The 17454-nt window shown below is 42.8% G+C and overlaps 1 protein-coding gene across 1 annotated transcript in view; it reads right to left on the reverse strand.

Annotated features, from left to right (window-relative positions):
* Positions 1-10547, reverse strand: part of ERMN (ermin) — a 17372-nt gene extending 6825 nt beyond the window's left edge. The window contains exon 1 of the mRNA XM_015411562.1: positions 10136-10547. Within this exon, the coding sequence (XP_015267048.1) occupies positions 10136-10379 (244 nt within the window). The 5' untranslated portion in view covers positions 10380-10547. The remainder of the gene's footprint in view (positions 1-10135) is intronic.
* Positions 10548-17454: the final 6907 nt, after the last annotated feature.

Below are 17454 nucleotides of genomic sequence, written 5' to 3' on the forward strand. Positions count from 1 at the left end.
CCTAAGATATTGTGCACCAGCCCTGAAAATCAAAGACAAAGAAATAAGAGTGTTGTTTTTTTTTGAAGGACATTCCATTTGAATTAAGGAAGAAGAGAAAGAAATTCAGAGACTTGGTGCTGTTTTTGCAGAAAAATAATGTCCCCTACAGATGGATTGTTCCTGAAGTCATGCTCTTCAAATTTAAAGACAAGAAATAAAAAAAATGACTCTATTGTAAAGGCACAACAATTTCTACATCAACATGCCGGTCCAGCAGGTGAAGAGGATAAAGATGAAAATGACAGCAGCAAGGAAAGTGAGGAAGAAGGAGTATTGACACCTTCAGATGAAGACTCAGTTTCTGAACATGGGGCGGCCACCCCTAAACTAAGCTATCGATTGAGAAACAAAAAGGGTAAAAAATTAGTTGTGATTGTTCTTTAGATTCTGTTTTAAATGAATTTAAATCATCTCTTTATAGAGCTCTTTATATAGTCAGATTTGCTGGAGATTCTAGTACAAGCATTAAGAATTTTGTACTCATTTAACGTAGCAAAGTATAATTCTATTCAACCAGAAGCTAATTTTGTAAGCATTGTGAAAGATCACCATCTCTTGGGTTTTTAGTGGTTTTTCTTTAATTTCACCTGTACTTTGTAGTTACCTCTCCTTGTTTCTTTGTAGTTTATAGAAAATGCAATTTAAAAAATCCCCTGGGGGGGGGGCTAAAAAAAAGATATTGTGCACCAGCACCCCCTAGCACAGCTTAGAGGGAACTCTGCCTCCAGCATTACCCATGCAGCAGTAGCTGGATGCAGCTGGATACAGTAACAGTAGCTGCTACATCCTCACAACCACAGGGAAGACACACACAGCGCTTTCAAACATAGGGAGGAGGAGCACCTGTCCTGATTGGTGCTGTTTGCAAAGTGTGGCAAATGCAACTCAGTGAACATTTTTGGAACACCGTGCTGGGCTACAGAAAAATTCCAAAAAACGGAAGTTGTGTAATACCTTAGGACTTACCAAAATATCATAATAAAATAAATATCCCAATAAAAAGGTTGTTCGAACTCTTCTTAGGGCAACCATTCCGTTAACTCAGCAGTCCTCAAACTGTGGGTCAGGAACTCAAAAGAGACCATGACTCCCTCATTGTGTGATGTGAGGACATGAAGGAGAAGGAATAAGATGAACTGGGAGAGGAGGCTCTGGGAAGCTCAGTGGCAACTTTGGGGCTTGCTTCTGCATGATGGGCAAAATGGCCATTAAATACAGCCTATTATAAATACTAAACAGAGATGTTCTGCCGGGCCTATGGTTGAGGCGGTGGAGATCTATCAATATTGGCCTCCCCCTACTTGGTTCCATCTTGTATTGTTCTTCTCATCTGCCCGTCTCCCTCAGTATTAGTTACCATCTACTGCGCTCATATGCAGAGTTTATGCAGGAATCCCTCAGTATTAGTTACTATCTACTGCGCTCATATGCGGAGTTTATGCAGGAGTAGAGGTATCAATTGACGCCATTGATTACTATGTGATTACTGATTTATGTTTACACGTGGATTTTAATTATTGTTTATGTTTTAACTATGGCATCATATTGTCTCATTATACTGTTGTAACCTGCCTTGAGCCTGCTTTGCAGGGGAGGGAGGGCTAGAAATAAAATCAATCAATCAATCAATCAATAGACATGAACATTAAAACATAACTTCATTCAGTGTTAACTGATGTGAGGTTCTTCCTGCATATTATGTGGGGGAGGGTGACAAATAGCACAGGGTTACATTGCAAGAGAGACCTGAAAATCTCAGTTAGGTATAGAAGTGTGTCCCACTTCAACAAGTTTGGCAACGGCTGCCTTAACGTCACTTCTCTGTCAAAACAAGGGTTCCCATTTCTTACATATCCTTTCCTATCTCAGCAAATTACAGCACCAGGCACTCTCAAGGAAGACCCTGCCTTTTACAAGATTAAACACAAGTTGCCCCTTCCTCCCCTGGACTGTTCTGAGTAAGGACTGTGAGCTGGGCACTGCTGAGGCTCCAACTTTTTTCCTCAAATGTTGCTCTAACAGACTGTATCTGGAGCTTTCAGCTCTACAGATACAAGGTATGGGCTGGATGCTTTTGTCCCACCCCTCAGCAGTTGTTGACCAAAAATGTGTGAATCGGCCTGAAAGATTTGCAACTAATTTCAAATACTGAATTATTTCACTATGCAGAATCCTTCTTGTGGACAAATAAAATAAACAACCACCTCCAGGTCATTCTTCACTTCATCAGTAAAGTTCAGCAGCTGAATGTGTTTAACTGTATGAGTTTGCAGCCCCAGAGCCATTAAGAAGGAGCCAGAATGCACTTTGCCTGGCCTACTGCCCTTACTAAGCCTCTCAGTGAACCGATAGCTACACATTTACTAACTTGAAAACCTGCCAATTTACTCCGAAGTGAAAAGAAAGTATGGTGCACTTTAATATGCAGTCAGCATATTATCAAGACCCATTCTGCACCTCTGCCTAGTTAGCACCAGGGTAATTGTCACTATTGCCCTACCCTACTTAATCACTAAACGGAGTGCTCATGTGTGCTTTGCCTGACAAGTCATTACTTGTGACAGCCGAGGTCCAGATCTGTCTCACATGAACTATTATCTTGAAAAGAATAGACAAACTTCTCTCACTTTGTTGGTCTTGAAGGTGCCACTGGACTCAAATTCTGATCTCTCATAATTCCGTGTAAGCAATGTGCAGTATGTAGGCATGTGTGTTTATGTGTTCTGTATAAATTTTCAAGAGCCGTATTGCATGCAGTTTTTCTTCACCCAAAGATGGAAGATGTTACATCATTTGGATGGGGGTCAAACTCTCCCACTCAGCTCCTCCTCTTTGGTTTAATTGATGCTTTAACATCGCAACAAATGCTCCATTCAATTTTTGCCTGTGGTGTCTTAACTATTAATTAGGTTAAATTGGATAGGTACTAAAAAGCTGTCTTTTGTTTAGAGACAAAGTACTTGTCCCTGGGAGTTTGAGTAGTGAGGCTGTCAAAGATTACTTACTAAGGCTTTTTGTGTGCATGTGTGCTTGTACGATGCATTGTGACAGTAGATAACAGCCTTGGTGGGAAAAAGCATGATACGGTTTTCTCAAAACTGTTGAAATTTTAATTGTATGAGAAACAAAGGTAACTACTGATAAATGTGTTCTTGATTCCCCTTACCACTTTTTTGAATCCAAAAAAAATAGTTGTGAAATAAATATCCTGCATTTTCTTACTACCAGTGGCTTTTCTCCTGCCTGTTGACATCTATTCTGAAAGAATTTAGCATAGTTATCTATTGCCAAGTGACTTTAATCGTGTTTAAACTGTGAAAATATAACATATTTTATTTTTGGCAATTTTTGGAAAGTCACTCTGTTTAAACAGAAGGGATGCTATCTGCGTATACATTCAGAAATATGGGAGGGAAGGTGAAGAAATTTAATGCATAATACTGGTTGACAAGATCAATGAACAAATGAATGGATAGATGGGCAGAGGAAAAAGACAGAAAAATTAGGGTTGCCATCCCCCTGATGGGGGTGGGGTTTCCCCACTTTCAGGGTTCCAACTTCTCAGATGGCCGGTGGGGGAAGCCCCCTCCCAAAGAGCCCCATCATGCCCAATGTGCTCATCACAATGACATCACCCAGAGTAACCATCACCCAGCGTAACCATCACCCAGCGTAACCATCATTGCGTGAGGCACATCATGTGGGGGACACTCTAGCATTTGGGGCAAAACTCTATGGTGACCATAGAGTTTTTTGCCCAAGTGCTAGAGCATCCCCTGCATGACTTCCAGGTGATGTCATCATGGCACGCGTGCTTTGCACATGCACATGAAGATCCCAGGACTGGGCAGCAGTCAGGTAAGGCCTGGCAAACCTAAGAGTCCCAGCTTTTGGGCCTGTGAGTAGCTTTAATCGAGTACCCTGGGATATCACTGACATAGACCACTGGGCATTTAATGATGCATGTAAAGTTGTTTGACTTCTTTGGGAAAAGAAACTCTACATCAGGAGTCCCCAACATGGTGCCCATGTGTGCCATGGGGCCTGCAAAGTGTTTTTAGAAAACGGGCAGGGCCAGTGAGACTTTTGCCCAGCAGGACTTCTGACTGGGCCACTGGAGATCTGCTTGGCTATGCAGATTGTTTGAAAAATGTTTTGGTAAGAGCTACCAGTACAACATAAGGAGGTTCACTGTGTGACTGAAGGTAAGCTGTGTATATGCAAGGAAATGTTTTTAAATAATATGTTTGTTTTAAAAGGCATCTTTTAAAGCAGAGCTTCTGTCTGAAATGTTGAAGAGTTACTATTAGACTTATGCACAATGTAACTCCCTGACATCTTGTGGTTGGCTCTGCCTCCCCACGGCAGCCATTTTCTGGTTGTGCCCAACCACCAGTGTCAGAATTCCAAAGGTGCTCACAACCTGTACGTGCCTCCAGTTCTGAGTTCAAATTAGTCTCTTCCTACTCATCATCAAAATCCAGTGTTTTGAAGTCCTGTTACGGGAATATTTATATCCTGATTTTCTTCATGGGACTCAAGGCAGTATAAATTGACAATCTCCCATCTGCTGACCAGACCTTCAGCAAGATTGTTATGGCGTGTGGCTTCAAACTGTATCCTCATCAAGTTCTTACACTGACTGATACTCCTAAAGAGGCTTGTCTAGCAAGGATGAAGAAAATAAACGGGCAATTTGTCAGGAAGAATTGTTGCTTGTGCTGCAAAATCACAAGCAGAAAATTCTTCTTTAGACTAGAGACTCAAGAGGCACAAAATCACAAGCAGAAAATTCTTCTTTAAACTAGAGACTCAAGAGGAACTAACAGTGCAATCCTGAGTTACTTCAGTCTAAGCCCACTGAAATGAATGGGCTTAGAGTGGAGTAACTCTCTTTAGGACTGTACTGTAAATTTCTCTGCATTTCAACTTCTAGAATCTCTCAAAGTAGCATACATATCTTTCTGTGGATGAATAAGACTGCAGTGTTCTCTCCTAAGGAAATGGTACCAGAGAGTACCCGTACTGATTGTATAATCAGGGCTGGTTTAAAAACTTAGTACCATCTCATCTTGAAACCACAAAATGGAGGAATATTTATTGTTTCCTGTGGAAAAGATGTAAGTAGATGCTTAATTGGCCAACTAGCATCAGTTGGACTTCATATTTCTTAGATCTGGATAAATCCTTGCTCATTACATTTTTTAAAAAAGAAACTATAGTGTTCACCCTAGGCTCCTTGTTTTCCCCATAAAGTAATTTGACTTTGACAAGAAAAAAACACATAAATACAAAGGGATTTAAAAGGGGGATTACATTTACTTATTTTAAAAGAATTATGAAGCCAGAATGCCAGCAGGGGGTTGGGGGCTATCCAGTGTTTTGCACAGAGTGTCACATGTATGACTATCTGCCCACTGGGCAGAAGTCTTGGGTGTGTCCTCGGTGCAAGGAGCTCCTGGTTCTCAGGGAACGTGTGTGCTCCCTTGAGGCCAAGGTGGCTGACCTGGAGAAGCAGAGACAGTCAGCTAGGCACACAGAAAAGACTCTCGGGGACTTGTTAGCTACGTCCCACTCTGGATCTGGCAGCCCCGCTGCTGTCAGGGAGCATGAGGGTCTAGGGGAAACAGGGCACCGTGCTGAGGATAAGGGGAATGTGCCCTCAGAAGGGACCTCTTCCCCAGCTGGTGAGCGGTTATCCTTTTGCACCAAGGAACCATCCCTGGGCAGGGTGGGAGGGGGGCTCTTGGTAGTGGGTGATTCGATCCTTAGGCAGGTAGACAGCTGGGTGGCGAACCCGCGTACTGACCGTATGGTGACTTGCCTGCCTGGTGCGAAGGTAGCGGACATTACGCGTGTTTTAGATAGGCTGGTAGATAGTGCTGGGGAGGAGCCAGTGGTCGTGGTGCATGTCGGCACCAACGATGTGGGGAAATGCAGTCGTGAGGTCCTGGAGGAGAAATTTAGGCTGCTGGGCAGGAAACTCAAGGCCAGGACCTCCAAGGTAGCCTTCTCAGAAGTGCTACCTGTTCCACGCGCAGGGCCGGAGAGACAGGCACAGATCAGGAGTCTCAATGCGTGGATGAGACGATGGTGTAGAGGGGAAGGGTTCAGGTTTGTTAGGCACTGGGATACTTTTTGGAACAAGAGGGAGCTGTACAGGCGAGACGGTCTCCACTTGTCCCGAGAAGGAACCAGGCTGCTGGCACTTAAAATCAAAAAGGTGGCAGAGCAGCTTTTAAACTGAATATTGGGGGAAAGCCGACAGGAGATGAAAAGTCTCTGGTTCGGGTTGGCTCATCTGAGAGAGGTGAGGGGGTACCGGTTGCTTTTCTACAGGGAGGTGGATTGAAATTGTCCACTGAGACCATGGCTAGTGACATGGACTGCCTGACAAGGTCTCGAGATTGCAAGAGGAAGGTGGCAGGCTTAACCAGTATGGGAAATTACAGCTGTTTCTATACAAATGCTCGAAGTGTCCGAGGTAAAATCGGGGAGTTGGAGTGCTTGGTGTCAGAGGGAAAAATAGACATTGTGGGTATTTCAGAAACTTGGTGGGATGAGGAAAATCAGTGGGATACGGTGATTCCCGGTTATATATTATATCGGAAGGATAGGGGGGGAAGGGTTGGAGGTGGGGTAGCTCTGTATGTCAGAGAGGGTATAAAGTCCAGAAAGATCGAGAGGCTAAGAGAATTGGATTCGCTTCTTGAAGTTCTGTGGGTTGAAATAGGGGGGCCAAAAGGAAACTTAACACTGGGAGTTTGTTATCGCCCACCGGATCAAAAGATAGAGGAGGATTATAAAATGATGAATGAATTAAAGATAGCAGCTAGACAAAAACACTGTGTCGTAATAGGTGATTTTAACTACCCACACATTGATTGGGTCAATATGTGTTCTAGTCGAGAGAAAGAGATTGAGTTTCTAGACACTCTAAATGACTGTGCTATGGAGCAGATGGTCATGGAACCTACCAGGGGAGAGGCGATCCTTGATTTGGTCCTAAGTAACACTCAAGACCTGGTGAGAGATGTAAAAGTGATTGCACCGCTTGGGAACAGTGATCATAATGTTGTTGAGTTCAACATTTGTACAAATAGGGAATTGGCCAAAAAGACTCACACAACCACTTTTAACTTTAAAAGGGGTAATTTTTCTGATATGAGGGGACATGTGGGGAGGAAACTGAAGGGAAAAGTAGAAAGGGTCAAAACCATTGGGGAAGCTTGGAAACTGTTTAAAACTACAATTCTAGAAGCTCAAATAAAATATATTCCGCAGGTTAGGAAAGGCACAAACAGGTATAAGAAAAAGCCTACATGGTTAACAAACAAAGTAATGGAAGCTGTAAAAGGTAAAAAGGATTCCTTTAAGCGGTGGAAAGCTAGTCACAGTGAGGCTGATAAAACAGAACACAGGCTATGGCAAATAAAATGCAAGTCTGTGGTCAGGCATGCAAAAAGGGAATATGAGGAGCATATAGCAAAAAATGTAAAGACCAACAATAAAACTTTCTTCAAATACATTAGAAACAGGAAACCAGCCAGGGAGGCAGTGGGGCCCTTGGATGACCAAGGGGTAAAAGGAGTACTGAAGGATGATAGGGAAATGGCTGAGAAGCTAAATGCATTTTTTGCCTCCGTCTTCACTGTGGAAGATGAGAGGTGCTTGCCCACTCCAGAGCCGCTGAGTTCGGGAGGGGTGTTGAAAGACCTGAGTCAGATTGAGGTGACGAGAGAGGAGGTCCTAAAACTGATAAACAACTTAAAAACTGATAAATCACCAGGCCCAGATGGCATACATCCAAGAGTTCTGAAAGAACTCAATTGTGAACTTGTGGATCTCCTGACAAAAATATGTAATCTCTCCTTAAAATCAGCCTCCATTCCTGAGGACTGGAAGGTAGCTAATGTCACTCCCATCTTTAAAAAGGGTTCCAGAGGAGATCCGGGAAATTACAGGCCTGTCAGTCTGACGTCGATACCGGGTAAATTGGTGGAAACCATTATTAAGGAAAGAATTAGTAGGCACATAGATGAACAAAACCTATTGAGGCAGACTCAACATGGGTTCTGTAAGGGAAGATCTTGTCTCACTAACCTGTTAATGTTCTTTGAGGGGGTGAACAAACATGTGGACAAGGGGGATCCAATAGATATTGTTTACCTTGACTTCCAGAAAGCTTTTGATAAAGTTCCTCATCAAAGGCTCCTAAGCAAGCTCAAAAATCATGGGATAAAAGGACAAGTCCTTTTATGGATCAAAAACTGGCTAATTAATAGAAAACAGAGAGTGAGTATAAATGGGCAGTTCTCCCAGTGGAGGGGTGTAAGCAGTGGGGTACCACAGGGATCAGTACTTGGTCCACTGCTTTTTAACTTGTTCATTAATGATTTGGAGTTGGGAGTAAGCAGTGAAGTGGCTAAATTTGCGGATGATACGAAGTTGTTCAGGGTGGTGAAAACCAGTGAGGATTGTGAGGCACTCCAAAGGGATCTGTCAAAGTTGGGCGAGTGGGCGTCAACATGGCAAATGGGGTTCAATGTGGCCAAGTGCAAGGTGATGCACATTGGAGCCAAAAATCCTAACTATAAATACACGTTGATGGGGTCTGAACTGGCAGAGACAGATCAAGAGAGAGATCTTGGAGTTGTAGTAGATAACTCACTGAAAATGTCGAGACAGTGTGTGACTGCAATAAAGAAGGCCAATGCTATGCTGGGGATTATTAGGAAGGGTATTGTAAACAGATCAGCCAATATCATAATGCCGCTATATAAATCAATGGTGCGACCTCATCTGGAATACTGTGTGCAATTCTGGTCACCACACCTTAAAAAGGATATTATAGCTTTGGAAAAAGTGCAGAAAAGAGCAACTCGAATGATAAAAGGGTTGGAACACTTTCCCTATGAGGAACGGTTAAGGCGCTTAGGGCTCTTTAGCTTGGAGAAACGACGACTGAGGGGTGACATGATTGAGGTTTATAAGATTATGCATGGGAAAGAGCAGGTAGAGAAAGAGGTACTTTTCTCCCTTTCTCACAATACAAGAACCCGTGGGCACTCCATGAAATTGCTGAGCGGTCGGGTTAGAACGGATAAAAGGAAGTACTTCTTCACCCAAAGAGTGATTAACACTTGGAATTCACTGCCACAGGAAGTGGTGGCAGCTACAAGCATGGACGGCTTCAAAAGGGAATTAGATAAGCATATGGAGCAGAGGTCCATCAGTGGCTATTAGCCACAAGGTATAGATAGGGACTCTGGGGCAAGTGATGCTCTGTCATCTTGGTGCTTGGGGGGGGTCAACAGTGGGAGGGCTTCTAATGTCCTGGCCCCACTGGTGGACCTCCTGATGGCGCTGGTATTTCTGGCCACTGTGGGATACAGAGTGTTGGACTGGATGGGCCTTTGGCCTGATCCAACATTGGCATCTCTTATGTTCTTATGTTCTTATGTTCACCTTTTGCAGATCCTTTCCCCCAAGTCTCTTATTTCCTGGAAAAAATCCACTTCTTTATCCTGCTTTCCCTCTTGCTTGCTTCTTCCGAATTACAGTTGCAACTACTAACCTCTTAGATCACAAAGCATAATTTAAACTGCTCTGCCTGGAACTGTTTTATAGGTCAGATTTGGCTCTTGAGCTGCAGACAATGGAAATACATTTCGCTGCAATCAACAGACTGACTTTCAGGTACATGGTTTTAGGATAGTGGGGGGGGCACATTAAAAGCATAGAGCAGATCTGATTAAAATCAATAGAATTTCAAATTCCAACCAAAGTGAAGCACTGTGAAACCTTCAGTTTCAACAGAGAAAAACTGTACAAACACAAACATAAAATAGGTGCTTACGTCTGCCGAGATCATGTTTAGGTGCATAACAGCATCCTTTTCATTTATATTTGCTTGAAAAACATTTGAGATGTCAGTAACCTTGAATTACTTCAATGAATTTATAATATTACAGACATAAATAAAAGCAGAAACCTGAAAGAAACCCCAATCACAATATTTTCTGAAGCAGTAAAAGTCTGGTTTTATTCCCAAACCAACTGGGAAAACAAAATGTAAAAAATTGCACTTTACCTTGATAGTCTTTCTCCCCACTTGAAACACCACAGGCTGTGTTTTCTACTAAGTGATCAGCCCCTTCTTGCTCTGCTTGCAGAAGCAGAGAGTCAGGATTAAACTCTTCATTTTCATATGGAAATATCTCAACAGAATTTGCCATTTGATCGATGATATCAATGACCTGGAGTTGTGGTTTCTCGGAGGGCATATTCCGATTATACTCTGGTACGCCTGGTCGAACTTGAACGTCTTCTGTCATGATTCCTGTAGTATCCAACCAGTTGCTTGTGGAAACGTATGTCCCAGTAACAGTCCTATAACCACTGCCAAAATCAGTCCCGACTGACCATTTGTCACTGCTTCTTTCTTTAAAAAACTGCTCTTGAACATAGAACAAGATTCCCTTCTCCTCAAAGTGTTTGCAGAGCCCAACAGAGAACAAAGTCAGGATTTGCCTTGGATCTGCCACCGGTTCCCACTCCAAGAGGCTACCCAATCAGCACCTTTCTGGTCATTTAGACCCCTTTCCATTGCATAATAAAATGCACCACTTCCATTTGCATAAACAAACAATCTACAAGCAACAAAGCTTTTTGTGCTGGCATGCAGAATGGGGCTTTCAGCCTGTCAGCCCAGCGGGCAATAAACAGAGATTGTTCTCCTCACATCACAATGGCTCTTTGTCCATCAGCCTTGTCACAGGCATGGTGATTGTTCTAAATCTTTAATCCTCAGCAAGTGACCACCTTGAGTTACATTAGCGGTGCGTAACCAGCTTAACATTCCCAAACAGGTTAAATGTTCTGGTTAAACCTCAAAATGCTGCTTGTCAGACAAAGGGTTCCTTTAAAATTTGTAAAAGAATAAAGTTGGGGAAGGAATGGTTGAACACCACAACTGTACCACTTACTTTTGAGCATAATCTTTTCACCTAACTGTAGCCATTCCCCTCCCCAATAATTCTTAACTTGGCTTTATCCACAATGACTTATGAATGGTAAAAAAAGTTTTAAAACCATGAATTAAAAAACACCCAGTTCACTAAAAGATACAGGTTGGGTGTTCCAGAAGCCTTTTGCAATGAAAATTTTTCTGGGTGTGTGTTTCTTCTCATATTATGATATGACAAATTGGAGCTGTCTAAATTCTTTCTTTTACACAACTGTTAAAATAAAATGCTTTCAGTTGCACCCAGACAGATCACTGGCTCTGGCTCACCCACCTCTACCACAAAATGCTTACCAAATTTAACAAGATTTGTCATGGCTTCTGGAAGAGAGTTTGGCATATGTTTTGTCAGGGCTGATTTACATGTTATTACTGCCCGCCCATAGTTGTCATGAAAAAACAAACAACCCCTTTCCTGTGCCAGTGACCTTATGCCAGGCAGTATAATTAAAGAAGTATCATTTAAGAACCATACAGGGTTTTCATAGGATGGCTGCAACTCGACACTCCTTTCCACCACCACTTGATGTAGGTCGTAGACAACCTGAACACTGTTAAGAATACGTGAAGAGCCATGCTGGATCTAACCAAATGCCTATCAAGTCCAGCATTCTGTTCACAAAGTGATAAACCAGCTGCCTCTAGGAAGCCCTCCCACCTGTGCTCCCCAGTAACTGATACAAAGAGGCATACTGCCTCTGGTACTGGAAGGAGTATTTATTATTTATTTATTTATTTGATTCGATTTGTATCCTGCCCTCCCTGCCAAGATATCCATCATGACTAGTAGCCACTGACAGTCTTGTCTTCCAAGAAATTGTCCACTGCCGTTTTAAAGCCTTCCAAGTTGGTGGCCATCACCACGTACTGTGCCAGCAAGTTCCACAATTTAACTATGCACTGTGTGAAGAACTACTTCCTTATGTCCATCCTGAATCTCCTACCCTTCGGCTTCAGTGAGTGACCCTGGGTTCTAGTATCATGGAAGTGTCCACTATTTCCACACCATGAGAAATGTTACAGACGTCTACCATGTCTCCCGTTATTCACTTTCCCCTCTAAACTAAACAGCTCTAAGAGTTTTAACTGATCCTCATCGGGCAGCTGCTCTATCACCCTGATCATTTTTGTTGCTCTTTGCTTCACCTTTTCAAGGTCTGCAATGTCATTGTTTCAGGCACAGTGACCAGAATTGTACACAATAGTCCAAGTGTAGTCTCACCATAGATTTGTATAAGGCAGTTTGATTCTCTGTTCCTATTCCAAGTATGGTCCAGTATGGAATATGCCTTTTTCACAGCAGCCGCACACGGGGTTGACAGTTTCATCGAGCTATCCACTAACACCCCAAGATACGTTTCTTGATCTGTCACTGCCAGCTCAGATCCCATTAGTGTATATATGAAGTTGGGATTATTTGCCCTAGTATACATCACTTTATACTTGCTCACAATGAATCTCATTTGCTCTTTTAATGCCCATTCCTCCAGTCTGGAGAGCTCCTTTTGGAGCTCTTTGCTGTCCAGTTTTAATAATAATAACAAATCATCCACAAACTTGGTCACCTCACTACTCCCCCAGAAAAGCCCCAGTCCTAATACATATCTCTAAGGGACTCCACTGCTCACATTTCTCCATTGCAACAACTATTTATTCCTGCTCTCTGCTTCCTGTTTTCTTTAGCTAATTTCCAGTCTACAATAGTACTTGTCTTCTTATCCCATGACTCTAAAGTTTGCTCAGAAACCTTTGATGATGGTCTTTTGGAAATACAAATAAACAATGTCAATGGGCTCTTTCCTGTCCACATGTCTATTGACAGTTCCATAGAACTCTAAAAGGTTTGTGGGACATGACAAAAGAACTCTAAAAGGTTTGTGGGACATGACTTAATTTTGCAGAAGCCAGGTTGATTTTTATTCAGCCTGCCCTTCTATACACTTGACAATTTTATCTTTAATGATTTCCATCAATTTACCCGGAACAGCTGTTAAGCTAACTGGCCTGTAATTTCCCAGATCCCGATAAACAGAATACTGCTTACAAAGCGCTGTGTGGTGTGATCTGATTATAGAACCTGACACTCAGCAATCACCTTGTCCTGCTTTAGTACTCCTTTAATTCCATTGTCATCCAGTGGTCCAACTGCTTCCATAGCCAGTTTCCTGTTCCTGATGTATTTAAAGAATTCTTTATTGTTGGTCTTTGTGCTTTTAGTGATATGTTACTCAACATCTTTTGCACTCCTAATCATCCACTACCATTTTCTTTGTGCAAGTTTGTGCTAATTTTTGTTTGCCTTGTTTGGATAAATCTTCCCATTTCTGAAGAAAGCCTTTCCCTTCTAATAGCTTCCCTTACCCAGCACATTAGCCCTGCTGGTGAACTCCTGAACTTTGTACTACCTTTCCTGACCTACAGTATACCTTCTAACTAAACCTCCAGTACTGTGTACTGAGTAACCCCAAGTCTTTTTGAGAGATATGTGTGCGCTCAGTATAAACTGAGCTGAAAAAATGCCCCAAAATACCTTATCGGTATTTTTTTCAGCTGCTAACTGAGTGGGGTACTGAGTTGATTATCTGAAAATGGGCACCCTGAAAAATCCCAAAAACATTCGGGATTTTTTGGGACCACCTGATAGCTGCATTTAAAGGGCTCTCAGTCCTTTTAAATGCATTCAGAGTGAACTCTCAGCTTGGAGAAGGCATTTAAAGGGACTGTATTCCCTTCAAATATCTTTGGAGTGAACTCTCAGTCTCAGCTTGGAAAAGGCATTTAAAAGGACAGCAAGCCCTTTAAATGCATTCAGAGTTCACTCACCATGGAGTTGCACGGCTTGGAGAAGGCATTTAAATAGACCATGATCCCTTTAAATGCCTTCAGAGTTCACTCGCCATGGAGTCACGTGGCTTGGAGAAGGCATTTAAAGGGACCGTGATCCCTTCAAATGACTTTTTCTCTCTATTGGAAACAATGGAGGATGGGGGTACCTTCTTCTGGGGCCCATAGAATTTGGTCCACTTCCAATCTTCTTGAAATTTGGGGGTTTTAAGGAGAGGCATCAGCAGCTACGCTGCAAATTTGGTGCCTCCACCTCAAAAAGCAGCACCCCCCCCCCGAGCCCCAGATACCCCCGGATCAATTCTCCATTATAGCCTATGGGGACCATTAACTATAATGATCCTCATAGGGTATAATGGAGCCGAAAAAATTCAGCAAACCCAATTCCTAAATTCAAATGCCATACTGGTATTGGGATTCAGGAATATCAGGATATAGCGATATTTTTCAAGTTCAATATACCAGATTATTATTATTTTTGCATACTCCTAGATATGACTCTCTTGACTGTCCCTTTCAATTTCCTTTTTTACCAGCCTGATAGGTAGGGTTGCCAGCTCCGGATTGCGATATACCTGGAGATTTTTGGGGTGGAGCTTGAGGAGAGCGGGGTTTGGGGAAGGGAGGGGAGGGACTTCAATGTGGTATAATGTCATAGAGTCCACTTTCCACAGTGGCAATTTTCTATAGGTGAACTGATCTCTGTTGCCTGGAGATCAGTTGTAACAGCAGGAGCTCTCCATCCACTACCTGGAGGTTGACAACCCTACTGATAGGAGCAGTGAGGATCTACACATCTGTTTTATAGCCAGAATCTGTTACAATGTCTCCAACCAATCAGGGGCAGGCAGCTGGGCTCTGTGATCTCCTAATAGCAGGCAGGTCTGGGATTTGGCAGGATCTAGCCTTGGGAGTGGGAGAAGAGACTAGTGCAGAAAACAAAGTTCATTTCCCCCAAAGTCTTTATTGCATATTTTGGTTCAAAGAAGGAGCTACTGTTTAGCAACAACCATGGCCAATACATAATGTGTACATCACCCTTCAGATCTCTATAATCTGAATCGCTATATAAACTGATAGGCAACCTATCTGCATCCCTTTGCCATTTGTGGGGGACACAAGAGTCACTACCAATCATAGCTGGTCTCATATACCAGGATGGAACCTAGAGAAGAAAGCCCCCTCTATGATATGATATGATTCAAAGGCAGCTGAACACATTTCTTAATTTCTTGCTTCATTAATAGTATATTGTCATTGGGAGTGACTTTTTAAATGAGACCTGGGAAGGATACTAATGGTTATTGTGTCAACTGGGTTGGTCTGGACAGTCCAAATTTGAGGTCAAGAAGAAAATCTCTCCTAGGTCTAATGAATGATGCTCTAAACTGACTAGTTTGCTTGACTCAGATGGTCCCAATTTACGGAACCAGCATGTTGCTCAATAAAGTTATTTGGCACAGTGCACATTTTCCCTGATCCCTGCTTGTGGGTGAAATTACATTAATCTGATGAGAGCATTAACCTGCCAGTTGATGCTGAAAACTCTCATGCTGATGTACAAATGCAGAAGAACTCTGAGGATTCCAGAAGTTCTATGAGGTGCATTCTGTCCCCATGTGGAATGGGAGCACATCGGGATTAGTGTAACTGCTCTACACGTCTGCTCTTCTCTACATGCAAGATTTCTGTTTTGCATGCAATAATTGCTGTATTTTGTTCTGTATGCAAGACTTCCTGCATACTGAATTTCTGCAAGATCCTTTGTCAGCTCTGCATGCAAGACTTCTTGTATTTTGTTCCATATGCAAGATTTTTTTTTTTGCGCTTTGGATTTATGTTCTACATGCAAGATTTTCTGGATTTCTGTATGTAGTTGTGGCTTTGTAATACAATAAACAGCAACTTGTTATATTTTTTTCAGTTACTGTGTGCTTTGGCTTTTTCCCCCCTGCCGTAAGAGACAGCAGCTCAACAAATGAAACAAATGTTTTGAGGTGAATCAATGACATCGGGCTAATGCTTCCTCAGGAGACTTACAGAGCCATCCTAACCAGAGTTATACCCTTCTAACTTGCAAGTCAATGGGCTCAAAAATGGAATTGTATCAACCAAGCCCCTGAACTAATGCACACTCTATTTTTATATGCATGTGTGTGTGTGTGAATGTGCATATGTGTGCATCTGGAAGTCATGGCGACCTCGGGTGACTGACCCCTACTGGGGGCCTGGAGGATATTCAGAGAGGTGGCTGAATAAAGCCTGTTCCTGTCCCTGGTATTCCAAGGAGGTCTCCCATCCCAGTAGTTGCCAGAGTCGACCCTGCTTAGCTTCCGAGATCGGACGAGATCAGGCTTGCCTGGGCTATCCAGGTCAGGGCAACTAATATACATTTTCCATCAAGCACATGAACAAGATTTTATTTATGCATTTATTATTTACACTTATATCCCGCCCTCCCTGCCATACGGCGGCTCAGGGCGGCTAACAACATAATAAATATACATTAAAATTCCCATAAAACTATCACTAGAAAATCATACTGTTTAGACATGTTTAGATGTAGAAATGAAAGTACTTCTAGGTGCTGGCAACACTGCCAAACTAAGAACCATGCAGGTAGACTGCATTCAGACAAAAAGCATCCAAAAAAAGCATCCATTTACAACGTTGCAGCATCCAAGGAAGTGAGGAGTTTCATCCATATTGCAATGGGACTAGGAATTTGCACCCCCAAGAACCGCAAAGGACGGCACACACATTGAGGCACACAGCTATTCCCGCAGAGCGGCAGCTATGGGGCTTGAGAGATGCACAGTATATGACTTTGTTTTGTTTTGTTCAGTGATACTATTTCATTCATATTAATGCAAGTCAGTGGGCTTAGAAGGGTATAACTCTGCTTAGGAGTGCACTGTAGGAAATGGCCAGACAGCTCTGGCTGATCAGTGAGCTGATGTAGTTAAAGCAACAGGTGTCATCGTTGTCATAAAAATGGGGTGAGATGAGGTGAGCAATTACTTCTGTAGTGAAAGCTGAACATGTAGCAGAGCTGTGCAGTGAGACAGAGTTATGTGGATACAAGTAGTCAGGGTGGGAATATTGGATACCTTGGAAGTTCACTGCTCTTAAGTCACTTTTGTTTCATGCTGGTCATATGAACTTTTCAATACAGTATTGCCTACTCTACATGGGGCTGCCTTTTCGCAAATCCGGAGGCTGCAACTGGTGCAGAATGCTGCGGCCAGGCTGTTAATGGGTCTCTCAAGAAGGGACCACATTCAGCCTGTGTTGAAAGCGCTGCACTGGTTGCCAATAGCGTACCGGATTCGCTTCAAAGTGCTGGTTCTTACCTATAAAGCCCTACATGGTCTGGGTCCAGCCTACCTGAGGGACTGCCTTTCCCCGTATGTTCCCCCAAGAGCACTACGGTCTGGGACGCTTCAAAGTGCTGGTTCTTACCTATAAAGCCCTACATGGTCTGGGTCCAGCCTACCTGAGGGACTGCCTTTCCCCGTATGTTCCCCCAAGAGCACTACGGT

Source organism: Gekko japonicus, unplaced genomic scaffold, assembly GCF_001447785.1.
Source record: "Gekko japonicus isolate JY-2015 unplaced genomic scaffold, Gekko_japonicus_V1.1 scaffold6, whole genome shotgun sequence".
Lineage (NCBI taxonomy): Eukaryota > Metazoa > Chordata > Lepidosauria > Squamata > Gekkonidae > Gekko > Gekko japonicus.